This window comes from Schistocerca nitens, chromosome 1, assembly GCF_023898315.1.
Source record: "Schistocerca nitens isolate TAMUIC-IGC-003100 chromosome 1, iqSchNite1.1, whole genome shotgun sequence".
Classification (NCBI taxonomy): domain Eukaryota; kingdom Metazoa; phylum Arthropoda; class Insecta; order Orthoptera; family Acrididae; genus Schistocerca; species Schistocerca nitens.
The window spans coordinates 997,839,512-997,859,649 of NC_064614.1; the positions used below are offsets into that span (position 1 = coordinate 997,839,512).

Sequence of the window (20,138 nt, forward strand, 5' to 3'; positions counted from 1 at the left end):
GTCACAAGTCAACGAGGGGTGCTGTAGGTGATGTCATGCTGTTAGCAAAGGCACTGGACATCGGCAGTCTACTGCCATAGCCCGTTAATGCCAAATTTCAACACATTGCCCTAATGGCTACATTCATCATACATCCCATGTTTATATTTGTTGTTACTTCATGTGGTGGTCTTTGTCCATTAGCACTGATAACTCTACTACGCAAACACCGCTGCTTTTGGTCGTTACGTGAAGGCTGTCAGCAACTGAGTTGTCTGTGGTAAGAGGTAATGCCTGAGATTTGTTACTCGTGACACAGTGAATCTCAAAATATTGAATTCCCTAACGATTGCCAAAATAGGATGGTCCGTGCATCTAGCTCCAACTACCATTCTGCGTTCAAGGTCTGTTAATTCCCATTCATATGGCCATCAGCACTTCAGAAACCTTTCCACATAAGTCACTTGAGTGCAAATGATAGCTCTGCCAATGCACTGATCTTGCATACCTTATGTGCACAATACTACTGCCGTCTGTTTATGGGCTTACTGCCATCCCATGACTTTTGTAATCTCATTGTAGTGTCAAAATATGAATTCCTTAAAAACGGCTTTCAAATAATGGTAAATCCAGAATTGTGTAATGATGTATTGGTATGCATTGGGACAGTTCAAAAGTCTTCTGTATTTAGATAAATCTTTGCAAAAACCAATTCATTTGTGCCATAATTTTCATATGCCGTAATAAACTCCCACATTGTTTTTGACATCTCACCCTCCCCTCCTTTACCCATGAATAGATTCAACCTACTTGTTTCCATTGCTTCATTAACAATGTTCAAAAAATTTGTAATAAATATCCTAAGCAAGCTGTATGGAAGCAGATATTCAAGGCACTGCGTACTCTTTTTACAAAAAAGTGAATTCACTATAGTCATTTTTATGGCTGCATTAATTACTTCACATCTTTTGCACTAATTATGAATTTCTAAGTATTAGTATTTACATCTACTAAGTTTCATAGAAATATTGAATACATCTCAAATTCATATTTTCTGAATAGTCTTTTAATCTAAATGATATTGGAAATGCTTCCTGGCTATCACATACTATCATCCAAAAAAGTGTTTTTTTCTCCCCTCCATTAATTTTCTGGGAAAGTTTCAGTAGAATGTAAGTTCAGAATAAATAGAACATGTTGAACAACTAGACAGGATGTTCGTATTTACAGGATATGTGAATTAATATATTCTGCATAAATGATTAGCATTTGAACCATGTTGGCCTACGGGTTCAAAGTGAACATAGATATAGTGGTGCAACTCCACCTACTAGTAAAATGAGCCTGTGGCTCTCGTTACTACTATAAACCATAGGTAACAGATCAGTGCGACTTTAGCAGACATGCAGGATGCCTCATGGACATGTGTGTGAACAGTATCATCAAATCAGTGATTTTGAAAGAGAGTGCTTTATTGCCATGAGAGAATGTGATGCATCCATCTGGGAAATTACTGTTAGTGTGGGACATAGTGTTTCAGCAGTGCAACAGGTGTGTGCAGAATGGTTCACAGAAGGCTGTAGACTGAGAAAATTGGGGGTGACAGTCCATCGCTGTTTGTGGCATTAGTTAAGTGCACATTGCCCACTTCTTTGCTTGCCTTTGACAAATGTACAGAAACATGCTAGATGGCAATGGTGTATGGAACAAAGTCATTGGGGACAGGAATGGCATTAGATATGGTTTTCGGACAAATCCATGTTCTGTTTGTTCAAAAATGATGGCCGCATTTTGGTTTGCCACAGACAGGGGGAATGGCCTCAGAGTGACTGCATTCGCACAAGACATACAATACCAACTCGAGGCCTTTTGGTGTGGGGTGCTATCGGGTACAACCACAAATTGTAGTTGGTGCCTGTCCAGGGCCGTGTGACCTGTAGCCATACGCCTTCTGCACAACACCCGAGATTCCATTTTTCAGCAATACAATCCACTACCACATGTTGCTGCATTTTTGCTATCATAGGATGTCAGCCTTTAGTCCTGGCCCACCAGACTTGTCTCTAATTGAAAATGTATGGGATATGGTGAAGTGATGGGTGCTGTGCTGTGACCCAATGCCAAGCATCACAAATGAACTTCAGAATGCCACATGGTTGGCTTTATGACAGGACACTATTCACACCTTATGTTATCATGCATGGAACAAGTTATCAGTGCCTACTAGGCAGGACACTTCAAAACTGCAACGACTGAAATGCTATTAGTTTCTGTAGAATGTCTTAATGTACTTGTTCCATGAATGTGAATTTCCTATCACTAGTTGTTCAAAGTGTTCTGGTGGTTTTTTTTAACATGAGTATACTTTGTAGTTCAGGAGATAGAGTGGTCTCTCTTACTCCAAAGTATATACGTGATTAAGGGTGAGAGTCCAGCTCACACGTGTCCAGTTTTTCCCCCATATTCTTGCCTGAGGAGCATATATGTTAGACAGATGTAACTTGGATGGTAGTCCATAGTCAGTGAGCAAAGTAACAGCATTGCTTGTGTTACAAGCAAAGTAATATACCTGCTACATAGACATCAGCTGTAGATCGTCAGAGAGTGCTGTGCAGAAATTATAAACTTAAGTTTCCTTTCCTTGCAGCGGAAGAGGCAACAACGGAGGACAAGACAAAGAATTGACAGGTCCATGATTGGAGAACCTACAAACTTCCAGCACACATGCCACATTGGTTCAGGAGATGCAGACATTGCAAACTCCCATTTACAGGCAATACAGAACCAGATGCAATCCAAAGGTGGCTATGAAACAGCATTTGCGGTAAAGGTAGGTGCCTTATTTACACAGGGAGTATAGTTATTAAGTTCACTGGCTCATTTCCTATGAAGAGGTAGTTAATATAAACAAAAGTTTTTCATTTTTACCTATGGTTTGTTGCCATCAGTAATTTTTCAACTGTAAAAATCCAGAGAAAATCAAACCAATTTACATGAGACCAGAGTTCTCAGCTACTTAACCCTTCCATTTTTATTTCTTGCTCTTGGTAACAAATTGTTCATTTTCTCTTGTTTAAAGTAGTAATATTTTTCTTAGTGTTAAATACTCACTTCTAAAGATCTTCATTAATCTCGAGTGATTCCCCAAGAGTAATGATAAATTGCTGTTTAATGTAGCATATTATTGACAGAAGTTTGTGTTCAAATTGTGTACAAAGTGAAATAAACTTCAGCTGTTAGATAACTAAAGGACATATTAATATTATTGTGTCGTTCTTTTGGATCTTCACAGTTAATGTTATGGATAGCTTTTGTTGACAGCAAGATACATCTAAGCTAACATACCAACAAATGATGAAATGGCTGTGTAAATTCTCATCAAAACTGAGAGCTTTGTAAAATAAACGAGTCTGTATGTTAACTGTAAAAAAATCACATCGTTTAAGATGAATGGAAGAAGAGCAGAGTGTGTTGAAAGCAGACGAAAACAATTATGTGAAAGATTTGTGGTACTTGTAGGTAATACAGGGATATTAAATGTTAACAGGTATCTTGAATATAACCAGGTCTGATAGTTAATTTTGTCTTCTTTGAGGGGAAAAGTTGTCATAATGCTCTTCTGAAAATGCTGTCTCTAATCACTGAAAATGTTAAATTGGGGATGATGAAGCAGTGTGTAAAGCTATTTGAAAATAAATTAATCTCATATTATTCTTACAGTAAGATGGAAGACAAGTTGGAGAAGATGACTGTTTCTGACTTAGCAAAATTAGGAATATGATTTGGAAGGAAGCAATTTTGTGCTTACTTAGTTGCGTTGAGCTAGTTTCTGTATATTTTCCCTAAACCCTTAAAAGTGAATACTCATGTGATTCCTTCAAAGGTCTTGACCAGCTCCTACCTAAATTTAATAAAATTCTGACATAAAGAACTTGGGAACAGTCTCAAATTTTCCTGCTGCTTCAATTTTTATGTGGCTTAATAGCCAATATACTGTATTAGGAAATTATAATTCTCCTGTAAATTATTGAAATGTACACACACAGTTCCAATAAGTTTCAAATTACTTGTTAGTACACTATTCTGCCCCTCTCCCCCTCATGCAGGGTCCACAGTATGTGTCAGCCATGTGAGTGGATGGCTTTTCTCAGTTCTGTTTATTTTAGAACTACTGTTCAATATGTTTTTGTCCAAAATTAGAGCTGAGCTTTGTAACCTAATTGCATTATGATGCAACTCTCTGAATAGCAATATAAAAACTCTACAATCTCTTATAACTCTTTCATTTTGTCTGTTGCAGGCTTGTTAAAGCTGGTGGAGTGGATAGTGATCACCATGGGAATGAGACTTCAGCTGTGGGTACTGGCCCTCCTTGATGCAGACACAACAGTAGCAGTTGCTAATTCAGTGTTACTGCCTGTTGAAGATAAAGAAGTCAGCTGCACTGGGGCTAGTGAAGGCTGTAAATATTTGTAGACAAAGGTGCTGTGGATGAAAATGATAGACTGGACTGTGTTAACCACTGTGTATATAAGACTTTTGTCAGATTTATGTAATGAGATTATGAGTGGCAAAAAGTTGATGGGGTGGATAAATTACTTGAAAGTGTAGCTCTACCTTATAAAGAATACCTGCAACCATACAATCATCTGTAATTATAATGTAGCTCACAAACTTCAGAAGACTGATTCATGCATTATGTTTTAATTTAAACTTGAAGGAAATTGTACCAAATATTTTATATTCTTCCGACTGATGTTCTTCCTGACAATTGAAGGTAAATATTTCTACTCATTTTCTAATGAATCACCTCATTGGTGCCTTCTCAAGTTACAGCTGTGCTTCCTGCACAGAATAAGATTCTGATGAATATAATGCCTTCCATCAGTTCCTACCTTTATACTGTACCTTCACCTTACACGTTCTGAGCTATGGGCACTTCATAAAATATTTTAGTATCACTTGTATGTGTGTCAGAGAGACAGTCTTTTGAATATTCATATTGAATAATAGTAGCTATTGAATGTGATACTAATGTTTAGTGTAGCTTCCCATGACCACAAAATGTTTCCCCACAATTGTTAAACTTGTCTGATAGGCACATAACAGATATGTAGTACACAGGAGCCTCATTGTGACAGTTACATGCACTTTTAGATGTACATGATGTACACACATAGAGCAAAACAGAAATGATTACTGTATGTAAAATATTTATTAATTATACAGTTGGCTTAAGATTTGTGTTGTGAAAATAATTACCTCTGTGACTTGTATATCATTTCTGGAATATGAATGTAATTATATTGTGATATTACTTGTTTTAATTTGTAGTTGAAATGTGGACACTCAGAAAGTGTGTTACACACCTGTTTTTCTGTTCTTTCAAACACTAGTTGTTGTTTTTGAATAATAGAGAACATACACAAAGTTGGAATCACTAATGTTAGCCTGAGTCTCAGCTGCGAATTATAAGTGAAAATAAACTCTCAAATAAAGTACATTTTCTTTTCCATTTTCTACCCCTCTGTACCAAGCAACATAGATTTCCTTTGCAGCATCAGTGTCACATATGAGAGAGAGGATTGTTGATATGCCTCACTCTTGTAACAATCTTACTCTGACATGTTCCAGAAAACTGAATAAACATGAATATTGTGTGGTGGGAAATAAGCGTTTACAGATGTGGACAGTGGCCAAGATACTGTTTAAGGAGGTTCTAGAGAATTGTACAACTGCTCTCAAGATCATTTACTACTACAGTGGTTAAATGAGTTCTGTCTGAAGCTTTTTCTGAAGGAATGTCCAATGCAGTTCCTTGTCTTGTAAGAGAGAATATCATTGTGGCTGTTTAAGCGGTAGACATATCACGTGGAAGGGGACATAAGTACACTGAACTTTATTCAGTGTATTAAGGAGGGTAGTACTGATCCCATACCAAGAAAACTCAAAGTAAATTTCAAATACCACATTTGGTGTACTTAAGCATAGACTTGATTCCATGAAATCAAAATGTGTGAAAGAAGGCAAAAGGAATATTGTTAGAGGAAAACTGTTGGGAAGCCATTTGGGATTTAGAGGGTACCTTTATAATAGACTTCAAGCTCAACTAGTCATGGCATATTGTATTCTGAAAGAAACTGTCCACCTAGAGCCGAATTTGTTACTTATGTTAGTTACCAGATCAAAGTATCTGAAGATCCAGTACTAGAATTTAAACTGATACCTGAAAATGTCCTAACAAAACAGTGTTGGAATCAGGTATGCTCAATATTTAGTTCAGTTTCTAAAATAATGCTGATTGTACCTACTAAGAAAATATATTCCACATTGGACCCTATTAAATTTGTAAGTGTGTAGGTTCACTAACAGTAAAGAAAATTCTGGCCATTCATTTTTTAATATTCGTGAGAAATCTCTTCAGTTTTCATTGCATAGTTTTTCTTACTGTTACACAATGAGTAATTTGAAACAAATCAATACTGAACATTCCTTGCAATTACAATAGGCAGCTCAAGATCCCTCTTGTGACCCATTATGCACGTAGCTCTATTTGGTCATGGTCTTGCACTTTATTACTCCCCTTTGAAGCAGTTATCCAAGAGGGGCATTTGAAAAGTCCATGCAAAAATAAAAACTACTTATGTGTTTGTGGTAAACCTTTTTTATTTATTGACGTAGTCTCCTTTCAGACTTACGAACTTCGTCCAACGCTGTTCTAATTTGTTGATCCCTTCCGAATAATAGGAATTGTCCAAGTTTGCAAGATAGCTTTTAGTTGCTGCAATCACCTTCTCGTTTGAATAAATTCTTTGTCCCCCCAGGCATTTCTTCAAATTGGGGAACAAATAGTAGCCCAAGGGAGCTAAGTATGGAGAATAGGGAGGATGTGAAAGAGCTGGAATCCAATTTCCATTAATTTTCCGACCACAACTGCTGAGGTGAGTGCTGGTGCATTGTTGTGATGGAAAAGGACTTTTTTGCAGTCCAATCGCTGGTGTTTTTCTTGCAGCTCTGTTTTCAAACGGTCCAATAATGATGAATAATATTCACCTGTAATAGTTTTACCCTTCTCCAGATAGTCGATGGGGATTATCCTTTGCGACTCCCGAAATACAGTTGCCATAACCTTTCCGGCAGAAGGAATGGTCTTAGCCTTTTTGTGGTGCAGATTCTCCCTCGGTAACCCATTGTTTAGATTGTTGTTTGGTCTCAGGAGTATAGTAATGTATCCGTGTTTCATCCACAGTGACGAAACGACGCTTAAAGTCCTGTAGATTCTTCCTGAACAGCTGCAGACCATCCTTGCAACACTTAACACAATTCCATTTTTGTCAAGCGTGAGCGATCGCGGAACCCGTCTTGCGGATACCTTTCTCATGTCCAAATGTTTATGCAGAATATTGAGTACCCATTCATTCATTTATCAATTATTTCTGGAGTTGTAACCTCCACAGAGTGTCCATAATGTACCCTGTCAATCCAAAAAGTTTCCAGAATGGGTTTGTAAAAAATAAACTAAAATTTAAAACGGTGGTTTTAATGTTTCATGTGTTTACTTAGTCTTCCCCCCACTAAACACAATGCACAGAACAGTCATACAACTCCGTGAATGTATTGGAAAAGTCCTTCCTTAGGATGTTGTTCAAGTCGCTCATCATCTTGGCTTGAATGTAGGTTATGTTATCAAGGTGTTGACCCTTAAAGTGAATTTCTGCACTGTTATTTTGAGGGTAGTTTCTTGTCGACAAGTGTCTTGTCACCTGTGATGAATCTTTTATTTTTATTTATTTATTTTTTCATTAAAGAATTGTCAGTGTTTTGCATTTCAATGAAGTCATGGCAAGTGTCAACACGCCATTTTTGTTCAGATGTCAAGGTGTGTGGCACGGACTCTGCACACCCTTTTGAAGCAGGGGAAACATTCTGGAGAATGTGTTGAACACTTTATCTATGGATGTTGCTACTTTGCAATTTGTATAACGACAATGTTGACATACTATGGCCACATATCCATTACTTAGCAGTGTCTGCTCACAGCTGACTGATCAAATGTACACTTAAGGGAAAAAAAAACTGTTCACACTCAAAATGACTAAGTCCTATATTGCCCATTTTTGCATGTACAGGCACATTATAAATTTTCAACACTTTGACCCCATTAATGCCCATGTTGAGTTATAGTGGGAGCACATTATCAAACCAACAAGATATAATATACACAACATTGGAAATTAATACTCATTAGACATGGAAGTATAGGATGTCAACAGTGATGGCAAAATAGTAAAAGTTCAACCAGCAGTGTGCTAGATTCAATCCAAAGGTGGTGGTAGTGTCGTTGTGCAAGTAGCTCACAGTTAAAGTGCCTGGTTGCACATGTTGAATTGGAGGTTGGTTGCATCAGCTGGCCAATATTTTTTGTGTTTGTCATGGTAGATGCCAACAGCCTTTCTATGCTAGCTTGTCTTGCCTTGATTAGTGCAACACTGTTGTGCACTGTTTGTAGTCTTTAAGAGAACTATTGTAGTACAGGCTGGCAAAAATGGTATCAGAAAACACAGAAAAATTTACAAAAGATTCATCCAGGTTATTTGAAGGATGTTGCTTTTATAGATATTTTATTATTAGAATTATTATTTTATTGTTAGAATTATTAGAATATTATTATTTTGAGGAGTGAATGTAGATAAGACTTGTAGCAAAATTTTATCTTTTATGAATCTCTGGTTTCAAAAGTGAGAAAGAATAACTATTTGAATAATTATTCAATTCCTTGGCACGGATGAAAGTAGTATTTTCTTTTATCAGCCTACAAATTGAAATTTTGAGTGCCAAGCTCAAAAGTGATTTTTTTTTGCCCTTTTATTTGGGGCTACAGACACCTGATGCAGTGCACTATGCTTTCTCTTAGTGGAGTTAGAATTTGAGGTGATTACTACTTATGTTCTGATTTGATGTAGTTTTTAATTTATCCAAATATTAATAGCATTACTGAAAAATAATTTTGAACATAGAGAAAAGGTGTCAATTGTGGGAGTGTCTGCAGATGTGAGATAGCTAGATTCTGACTAAAGTGTATGCTCAGCTGCACCTGGAAGTATCAGAACTTAGTTCTTAAAGCAGTGACAATAAGACAATTATGAAGGTGGACATTGTTGTGGATCCTTGCTTTGTAAGTGCTGCATTTAAAGTTTTTTGAGTGCTTTGGTGTGCAGGGCTGTAATATCTGAAATTGTGTGGCTATTGCTATAATATTCTTATGATTGTATCCTTAACAAAATTCTGTCATTCGCTACAGTGAACTGTCCTTCAAACACAATGTAACTGAGACTAGGTTTTTAGTCCAAGGCGGCTTAGTCCTTACATGTTATACTATGGGTATCTTAATATTCGACATTGTTGCATATTAGAGCGTGCTATCTCATGTGAGGATAACTTTACCTTGCCAAGCTAGTATCTGGATTCATTCATGTTTTTATTAAGTGGTTCGATAATTTTGTGAACTTGTGAAGCTGTCTAGTGGTGATGCTGTTGTGCTAATACTTGATGGACATCATGTCACATTTGTGATATGCTCTCGACAGAAAGCAATAGAAAACTGTGTCCACTTCTTGTGTTTATCACACCATTTCATGAATAACAGGCAATGTCTTGTGTGGAATTTATGGCACCATCTAAAATGAATTATCCCCAGAAAATAGAAACCTAGTGGGAGAATAATCCAGGTGAAGTAGTAACCTCATGTTTGATTTCGAGGTTACTTGGCATGGCCAGATTGAGAATGTGTTATGGAAAATGCTAAACCAGCCTCTGAACAACTGGTATCTAGGCATATACTCAGACACAATGACTTTGCAATACAACAGGAGTTTGACATACAATATGTAAACAGTGGAGTAAATGAGAGTTCAAATGGTATTTGGCCAGCTGCCAAAAGCAGCCCAATGAGCCACAGAGGCATTAAGTCTCCAGAAATACATCTCACTGTCTTTAAAACCGTCCCATGTCTCCAACACTATGTCCCACAGTCAGTCAGGTGTACATGGGGCTGGTGGTGGCAAGTGTAAGCCATATGAAGCTTCATTTTGGCCCAAAAATTTCAGTGGGATTCTGGTCTGGCGTTCAAACTGGCCAGTTGATTCAGTGCCAGCCTGTTGTGAACACCATTCCTGAATGATTTGACTCATGTGAACTGAACTGAACTGCTGAAACTGGATCCCTCCACTGGGATAGCACAATTTCAAACTTGCACCATAACACATTCCATTATGTGTACATACTGATCTGTGGTGAGGCGACCATGAATTTGATACACTTGTGCCATGTTCAATGACATCCATCCCCAGCAAGAAACTGTCACATGGCTAATGAGCGAATGTTGCGCCATGTACTGTGGATTATAATGTGCTCCCTGTGGCCTGTAGACCACTACCGACCTTCATTCCCTGAGCTGATTAATGACCAAGATCAGCAGAGAGGGGCTCATTATTAGCAGAGACTCTAAGGCCAGCACCCTGTAAGAGTTTGCGAACAGTTTGTGAGCATCCAAGGAAATTTTTGTCATTCTTGAGTTGGAAGACATTTAAAAATGGACATTCCATATAGTTGCCAGCTAACACCTTGTCTCCCTGAGGCATCGACACCTTTCATAACCTGACACTCTAAAACAGCCAGTTTCTACCATCTCACGCCACCACTTGATCCATTTCTGGGCACAGTGAGGTTCAACACTGCATCTGGCTGCTGCTTCATGTGCATTGAAACCATCGTACTGGAAGAGTGCCAGGATGCTCTCTAATGGCCTGCATGTGCCAAGACATCCTGGGAATAAATTACTGTCATATGCCCATCTGTGGAGCAGTGTGTTATCATGTTCGGCATATGTTTGCTGTATTTTTGTTATGCTTGGAACACACCAACAAACAATACAGTGCATATAAAATATATGGTTTGGATGGGACATGAACCCTATACACATCAGTTGAGTTCGAGAGCCTCTAATGCTGCCACATGGCTACCACATAACTATACAGATTTTCTGTTGTTTGTTTACTTGGGGGAAAAGCAGCTTGGATTTTCAAATACAACAAAATGTGGTAATTATAGGCAATCATGGGAAATTAAAAAGGTCAGCAAGTAAAATGTTTACATTAAGAAGGGTGCTGTCGCTGTTGCCGGTGTGCATGTTGATACCATTTGACTATACAGCTGTTGATAACAATTGAGAGTTCAAGTTGCTACTGTAGTTAAAATGCTGATGTTGATTATACACCAGGAATAAAGTAAGTCCAGGAACAACCTTACTGATAGTTTATGAACATATTTTTAAAGTTATATCTAAAAACACAGATGATGTGACGTACCGAACGAAAGTGCTGGCAGGTCGATAGACACACAAACAAACATACACACGAAATTCAAGCTTTCGCAACAAACTGTTGCCTCATCAGGAAAGAGGGAAGGAGAGGGAAAGACGAAAGGATGTGGGTTTTAAGGGAGAGGGTAAGGAGTCATTCCAATGCCGGGAGCGGAAAGACTTACCTTAGGGGGAAAAAGGACAGAAGGATACACGTAGATGGAGTCTTCGCACAAATTCACACAGAGGGTGAGGTCAGGTGATTTCAGTGGCCAATGGTGCAATGTGAGATATTTGTGCCCCCCATGTTGAGGCTGCACATTAATAAATGCTCTTACATACAAATGCCAGTGCAGTTGTCTTTTGCCCTGTTGGAAAACAGGTTTTCTGGCATGTTCTCATAATTATGGAAATTCATATCTAAAACATTCAGGTATATGGTCCCTGCAAGTAAGCAAGCTGCATCAGGGAGAGTCTTACCAGCAACCACATGAACTGGTAACTCATAACTGGCACCAAGATCGTGTTGATTGTGATGTATAAATTAAAATGTACCCAAGTTTTTATCTTCATAATACACACACAATTATCAAGACAAGAATATATATGTTAGGTCATAAAAATGAAAAGTGCACATCATTAACTGATGCATCCATACTGCCATTCACCATTTCACTTCAGTTTTTCCCTTTCCCTTTCTCATTCTGTCGTAAATGGTGATATTTTGTGTTAATCGGTTACTGGCAACATGTTTATTCACTGCCTCAAGGTACTAGTGGGAAATATTAGCAAATCTAAAACTCTAAGGAATGATGTTTCTACCTAATAAACATGGTAAACTATGTCCAGTTTTATGGCTGTTCTGAACAGAAAATCCATGCTCAATTCAAACCACTGGCCAGGATAATCTTTTCCATCCTGGACCATGTCTGCAATTCCTTGAAGTATTAGTTGTGAAAGGCTGTATCTCTTGGCCAAAGTATTCTTTTTTTTTCCCCCTCTTGATGATATTGCGAATTTATAACCCTATGTTCATACACTACACTCATATTTCAAATACCTCCAATTCTTACTTAATAATGCAGCAAGTGTCCACAACTCAGCTCCATAGAGTATGATACTGAACACACAGCACTGAAGTAGTGGAGTTTGAAGTGTAATACTTGTCAACAGAACTGTCTTCTTTTTCTGCAAGGAACTTCTTATCTGTTAAATTCAGCCATGAATTTTCTTGAGAGAAGTTCCAATTATCATTGCTTTGGCATTCTCGAATACTTCTATAATGAAGCTCTTTTGATCTTATTATCGATTGTAAGAGTGCCCTGAATTTCATCTTGGTTTCTGCAGACAACCATCAATTTTATCTTCTTGGTGTTTAACTGTAACATTATAGTATTCCTCTAGTCAGTAAGTGTTTAGTAGTTCTTGCTGATCTTCCAACATTGTTGCAGATCAGACTGTGTCATCAGTATCTCTGATATTACTGATGGTAACTCCATTAACCATCTCTCCTTCATACTTTCCAAGAGCGTCTTGGGAAACCTTTCCAGAAAAGATGGGGAGGAAGGAGGGAGAATGAAGCCCTGGCAAAATCCTTTCATAACCAATACTACTACTGACAGCTGAAAACATGCAAGCACACAAAAAAACAGTTTTTTGGTTCCAGTACAGTTTTCCAGTCGATTGGATGTCGCAACCATCCAGCCCCAGGTCACCTAAGACATACGTCAACTTGCCTTGATGAATAGTGTCAGAAGCTTTTCCATAATCAATTAGCAGTTTTAGTAATGCAATGTACTTTTTGTCAGGACGTGAAGCTTTCCTATTCTTTGATAGTGTTGACATGCTCTACTTCTGCTTTTCTGGTAACCATAACATTACTCTCCCAGACACCATAATCAACACTACTGTTGTTCCTGAAATGACTGTCCTTCCACTCACCCAGTTTCTTCTTGGTTATGGGATTTGACATGACTAAAATACCGAGAAATTTTTATGGAAAACAAATTTTATAACAATAAGTTCATGAAGATAAGAAGGTAACAAAAAGTTGTTGCATAATATAATGTACAGTCACTGTGAATGGTCAAATTTGCTTTGTACTTTTATAACACTCATTCAGTGAAATTGATGAATTCCTGAAAATAAATCCTATACCTTTCAAGAAGAGCAACCTTCTTGGGAAATGTGTACAGAGTTACAGTAAGTCTTTCTAACAGTTCTTTAACATACTCTATAAATGGCAAGCCTTGATAACTCACTTGCCACAGCATTTGAGTGATAAATTTAAGATGAAAAAAAATATGTTTGGGTTTTAGGTTGTGTTAGTTGGTTTACTTTAGTTTTGTATCACCTGGTACTATTTCACTTGAATCCTGTGCCACGTGTCAGTGTTCTGTTGAATTTATTTTTTTGTTTTGAAGAAACTGGCTTGTATGTAATTCTGGTTGCTCCCATGTGGACTATACCACATTATCAAATGATGACTGAACACGAATTTTCACTGTCAACCATCCATTTCCAGATGTTTATTTGATAACTGCATTTCATTTACAGTTCAGTCAATTAACATGACTCTAATACATTCTTCCTCTATGAGAACGCAAACAGAGTGCACCCTGTCTAGCAGCAACACAAAAGCTGTCTTGTGTTGCATTAAAAACCATCATTTGGTTTTCTCCTAAGAGATTCCATAATAGTGCCATAATCCTGTTTATTCTGCACGTCTTCTGAGTCCACAGACTGCATACCAGAGGCCAAGCAATTGGTCAGCATTCTCTTGGCTTCTGTACACTGCAACTGCATCTTACCTCATATTCCCATCTTGTAGGATGTACATTAGGTCTGTGGATATTCAACTCCCCCTCCTTTACTTAAACATTTTGAACATCTTTAGCTGATGTAACAAGTCTTCATATAGTGGAACAGGACTTGACCCACAAAATCCTATTAAACTTCACATTGACTTAAAATTGGTAGCCTTCTAAATGGAAGTCACTACTAGAGGAAACATTTAAATTAACTATTCACTGAAACTGACCATGAACATCATTCAAACAAACTGCAAGGAAAACATTAAACTAAACTGCTTACATTGGTACTCAGCTCTCACAGCATTTTGGCTGACATTAATAACAGTTGGTATTTTTTAATTTAACAACTGTGTAAGGCATATAACTGCAATGCCTTTGCAATTCTAACTCACAATATCATTTAACTTAGCTTGCAAAAATTATGCAGTTGCAGCAAAGGTAGCATATTTTTTTGGTGGGCAGCAGTTGTACTGCTGCTGAAAGTTGTAAGCTACCTGAACACTGTCAGCTTCTTTTGTATCAATGACCATAGATGCGAACTGAAACGAAATGTACTAAAAGTCTTAAAGAAACAAATGACTGAAGAAAACATCAATGCTAAAGCTTCCATTAGACTTCAGCAGGACAAGAAATTTATAACCAATAAAGAATCCGTGGCAAGAAGATACCATTATCACCAAAACTATTATCAGCTGTCCTAAAAAAGTCTGTAAAAGCAGAGGGTGGAGAGAAAGAGGAATACATGTGGTATTAATAAAAATTAAAGACTTAAGTGACACTGGTAATTATATGTTCCACTGGTATTCAGTGCTGTTTGTGACTTTATTTACGACAATCAATCAATCAATTTTATTGGTATTAATAAATTAACAATAGTTTCTGTGATTAGTATGAATGCCATTTTAAGTTGACGGGGTTGAGATATCAGTTAACAAGTAATAGTAAGAAAGTTTACCAACTGTCCTTAAGATTCTCTTCAGAGATGGTTTTGTGGTCAGCTTGGATTTACACTTCTGATGTAAATGATGGTAACTTCAGTTCACAGTAAGTAACATTTCCTCCATTTTAAATTACAGAATAGCCAATACAAATGGTTCAAATGGCTCTGAGCACTATGGGACTTAACATCTATGGTCATCAGTCCCCTAGAACTTAGAACTACTTAAACCTAACTAAGGACAGCACACAACACCCAGTCATCACGAGGCAGAGAAAATCCCTGACCCCGCCGGGAATCGAACCCGGGCGTGGGAAGCGAGAACGCTACCGCACGACCACGAGCTGCGGACAGCCAATACAGGTAAGCACATTTACAGCTAGTTTACTTACATGCCATACCTGGAAACAAATACTTGGCACAGTCGTATGGCAGATGAACTTCTGGCTGACTGTGTAATGAACAGCTGGGGAGAGATTAAGAAGTGCACATGGATGGTTCAGAATTTGAAGACTTGTGTAAAATGATGTAGCTACTGTTTCTACAGTTTCAAACACTACTACCATCACAGAAGGTAATTTTGGTAACACAGTATCAGGTGGAGCAGTGGTTAAAACATCTAATGCTGATGCAGTAGGCAGGGAAGACTGATTGCCTGTGCTTGAAGGATTTTATGAGAGTCATGAAACTAACTCTGGTATCAAAGTGGCTGCAGATGAGGATTTATTATATGTATGGTACAAAGTTGGTAGGAAAACCCCAGCATGTTGGGAAATGTCTCCCTCCTGGTGGCATATGTTTAGTAACAGAAATTGACACTGCTAATTTCCTGCAGATTTTTCAAAGTTTTCCAGCATAGATTTTCTACTCCTGTTTTATTGGTATTCATATTTACCACCACATGGCTCATGGTGGGAGTAGAAATACATAATAACCTGAGCAGTTTTATTGATTACCATTCCTAAAGAATACACACGGACACATACACTGAAGCACCAAAGAAACTGGCATAGGCATGGGTATTCAGATACAGGGATACAGAAACCGGCAGAATACGATGCAGCGGTTGGCAATGCCTATATAAGATGACAAGTGTCTAGTGCAGTTGTTAGATCAGTTACTGCTGCTACAATGGCAGGTTATCAAGATTTAAGTGAGTCTGAACATGATCTTACAGTCGGCGCATGGACAATGGGACACAGCATCTCCGAGGTAGCGATGAAGTTTGGATTTTCTATATGACCATTTCACAAGTGTGCTGTGAATATCACAAATCTGGTAAAACATCAAATCTCCAGTGTCACTGGTCGCTGCAGCCAGAAAAGATCCTGCAAGAATGGGACCAACAGTGACTGAAGAGAATTGTTCAACGTGAAAAAAGTGCAACCGTTCCACAAATTGCTGCAGATTTCAATGCTGGGCCACCGACAAGTGTCAGCATGCAAACCATTCAATGAAACATCATCAATATGGGCTTTCAGAGCCGAAGGCCCACTCGTGTACTGTTGATGACTACGCAACACACGGCTTTATACCTTGCCTGGAAATATGTTGCCTGATCGGATGAGTCTTGTTTCAAATTGTATCAAGTGGATGGGCATGTATGGGTATGGGGACACCTAATTAATCCAGGACACTGCATGTCAGCAGGGGACTGTTAAAGCTGGTGGAGGCTCTGTAATGGTGTGGGGCATGTGCATTTGGAGTGATATAGGACAGCTGGTATGTTTATATAAGACTGACAGATGACATGGATGTAAGCATCCTGTCAGATCACCTGTATCTATTCATGTCCATTTTGCATTCCGACACACTTGGGCAATTCCAGCAGGACAATGCGACACGTCACACGTCCATAATTGCTCCACAGTGGCTCCAGGAACACTCTTCTGAGTTTAAACACTTCCGGTGGCCACCAAATTCCCCAGACATGAATGTTATTCAGCATATCTGTGATACCTTGCAATGTGGTGTTCAGAGGAGATCTCCCCCCCCCCCCCCACCCCCCCTCTTCTTACCCTTAAGGATTTATGGACAGACCAGCAGGATTTGTGGTGTCAATTCCCTCCAGCACTACTTCAGACATTAGTCAAGTCCATGCCACGTCGTGCTGCGGCACTTCTGCATGCTCGCGGGGGTCCTACAAAAATATTAGGCAGGTGAACCAGTTTCTTTGGCTCTTCATTGTATTAAGGAGCATAGTCAGCTGGTAAACAACCTACAAAGATTTTATTAAGATGGTTCGACACAAATTGCCACTAATCAAAATTCCTACTGATTGTGCACCATAAGTCTTGAAATGTTCATGGTGCAGATGGGAACAGCAATTAATAAGTTGACTGTCACACATTTAGTCGCGGATGTTTCATTGCTGGGCCAGGCAAGGCACTCAGCATTAGGCATGAGGCTCTACTGTGATGGCCAGCAGCATCACGGCAGTCAACATGTCAAACAACTGATATAAAAACAATAAAATTAATGTAAAGGTGCAGGAAGGAGATTGTGTAATGGTTCTGACAATCATATGCTCATTATCTTTAGAAGTGTGATGATTTTCTAGTAGTTTGATCTGTTAATAGACTTATGGATACAAGGTTGACTAACCTATTTTATCCACACTAAGGTGATATCGAAACATTCCAGGTATCTTACTGACTCGTTTGAGCTCAGTTCTTCAAACACAATGCCAGGCACAAAATACACTTAGGTGACAAGTCATAGGATACCTCCCAACACTGTGATGGACCTCCTTCTGCCAGGTGTAGTGCGCTCGATGTGGCACAGACTAAATAAGTTGTTAGGAGTTCTTTTACAGAAATACTGAGCCATGCTTCCTCTATAGCCATCCATAATTGCATAATTGTGAAGGTGTTGCTGCTGCAGGATTTTGTGCATAAACTGACCTCTCAATTATGTCCCATATATGTTCAGTGGATTTAACACTGGGCAATCTGTGTGGCCAAATCATTTGCTTGAATGACATGGCACATTGTCATCCATAGAAATTCCATCACTGTTTTAGGAACATGAAGTAATAAGTGGCTGCAAATGGTCTTCAAGTAGCTGACTGTAACCATTTCCAATCAATGATCGTTCAGTTGGACCAGAGGACCAAGTGCATTCCATGTAAACACAGCCTACACCATTATGGAGTCACCACCAGCGTGCACAGTACCTTGCTGACAACTTGGATCCATGGACAGTCAAACCCTACTATTGGCCCTTACTACCTGAAGTCAGGACTTGTCTGACCAGGCCATGGTTTTCCAGTCATCTAGTGTCCAAGCGATATTGTAACGAGCCCAGGAGAGGCATTGAAGGCAATGTTGTATTGTTAACAAAGGCACTCATGTCAATTGTCTGCTGCCATAGCCCATCAACATCAAATTTCACCGCACTCTCCTAATGGATACATTTGTCATGTGTCCCACATTGATTTCTCCAGTTACTTCATGCAGTGTTACTTGTCTGTTAGCACTGACAATTCTATGCAAATACTGCTGCTCTTATATGAATATATGAAGATGGTATCTGTTCTTTCGGACATGTCTGAAAGAACAGTTAACTGGCCATTGACCTCCTTCTGTGCGGATGCACATGCATTGCCCGATCTCTTACAGGACTCGGTAAGATTGTCTGCAGCGAGTAATGAGTGTAATGGGCAAGGGCACTACGAATGTAATGTGTGGACATTAAGTTGGGAATGTGGGTCTCACGGGGAGCATGTAAGGCATAAATCCCTGCAGTCACACTATCCTCTGCCCTCAGATGGATAGAGCATCTGCCATGTAAGCAGGAGATCCCGGGTTCGATTCCCGGTCGGAGTACACATTTTCAACTGTCCCCGTTGATGCATATCAACACATGTTGGCAGCTTAGGGTCTTGACTTAATTATCATTTCATTGCTGCTCTTGGTCATTAAGTGAAGGCAGTCGGCAACTGCGTTTCCTGTGGCAAGAGGTAATATCTGAAATTTGGTATTCTTGGCACACTCTTGAGATTGTGGATCTTGGAATATTGAATTCCTAATGATTTTCAAATTGGAATGTCCCTTGTGTCTAACTTCAACTACCATTCTCCATTCAAGGTCTGTTAATTCCTGTCAAGTGTTTGTAATCACATTGGAAACATTTTCACATAAGTCACCTGAGTACAAATGACAGCCCCACAAATATACTGCCCTTTTACACTCCTGGAAATTGAAATAAGAACACCGTGAATTCATTGTCCCAGGAAGGGGAAACTTTGTTGACACATTCCTGGGGTCAGATACATCACATGATCACACTGACAGAACCACAGGCACATAGACACAGGCAACAGAGCATGCACAATTTCGGCACTAGTACAGTGTATATCCACCTTTCGCAGCAATGCAGGCTGCTATTCTCCCATGGAGACGATCGTAGAGATGCTGGATGTAGTCCTGTGGAACGGCTTGCCATGCCATTTCCACCTGGCGCCTCAGTTGGACCAGCGTTCGTGCTGGACGTGCAGACCGCGTGAGACGACGCTTCATCCAGTCCCAAACATGCTCAATGGGGGACAGATCCGGAGATCTTGCTGGCCAGGGTAGTTGACTTACACCTTCTAGAGCACGTTGGGTGGCACGGGATACATGCGGACGTGCAATGTCCTGTTGGAACAGCAAGCTCCCTTGCCGGTCTAGGAATGGTAGAACGATGGGTTCGATGACGGTTTGGATGTACCGTGCACTATTCAGTGTCCCCTCGACAATCACCAGTGGTGTACGGCCAGTGTAGGAGATCGCTCCCCACACCATGATGCCGGGTGTTGGCCCTGTGTGCCTCGGTCGTATGCAGTCCTGATTGTGGCGCTCACCTGCATGGCGCCAAACACGCATACGACCATCATTGGCACCAAGGCAGAAGCGACTCTCATCGCTGAAGACGACACGTCTCCATTCGTCCCTCCATTCATGCCTGTCGCGACACCACTGGAGGCGGGCTGCACGATTTTGGGGCATGAGCGGAAGACGGCCTAACGGTGTGCGGGACCGTAGCCCAGCTTCATGGAGATGGTTGCGAA

General features: G+C 39.5%; 1 protein-coding gene across 1 annotated transcript in view; it reads left to right on the plus strand.

The window, feature by feature from the left end:
- LOC126195354 (CDC42 small effector protein homolog) overlaps window positions 1-5,482 on the plus strand; it is a 162,328-nt gene extending 156,846 nt beyond the window's left edge. The window contains exons 3-4 of the mRNA XM_049933936.1: window positions 2,627-2,809; window positions 4,280-5,482. Of these exons, the coding sequence (XP_049789893.1) occupies window positions 2,627-2,809; window positions 4,280-4,288 (192 nt within the window). The 3' untranslated portion in view covers window positions 4,289-5,482. The remainder of the gene's footprint in view (window positions 1-2,626; window positions 2,810-4,279) is intronic.
- The last annotated feature ends 14,656 nt before the right edge of the window (window positions 5,483-20,138 follow it).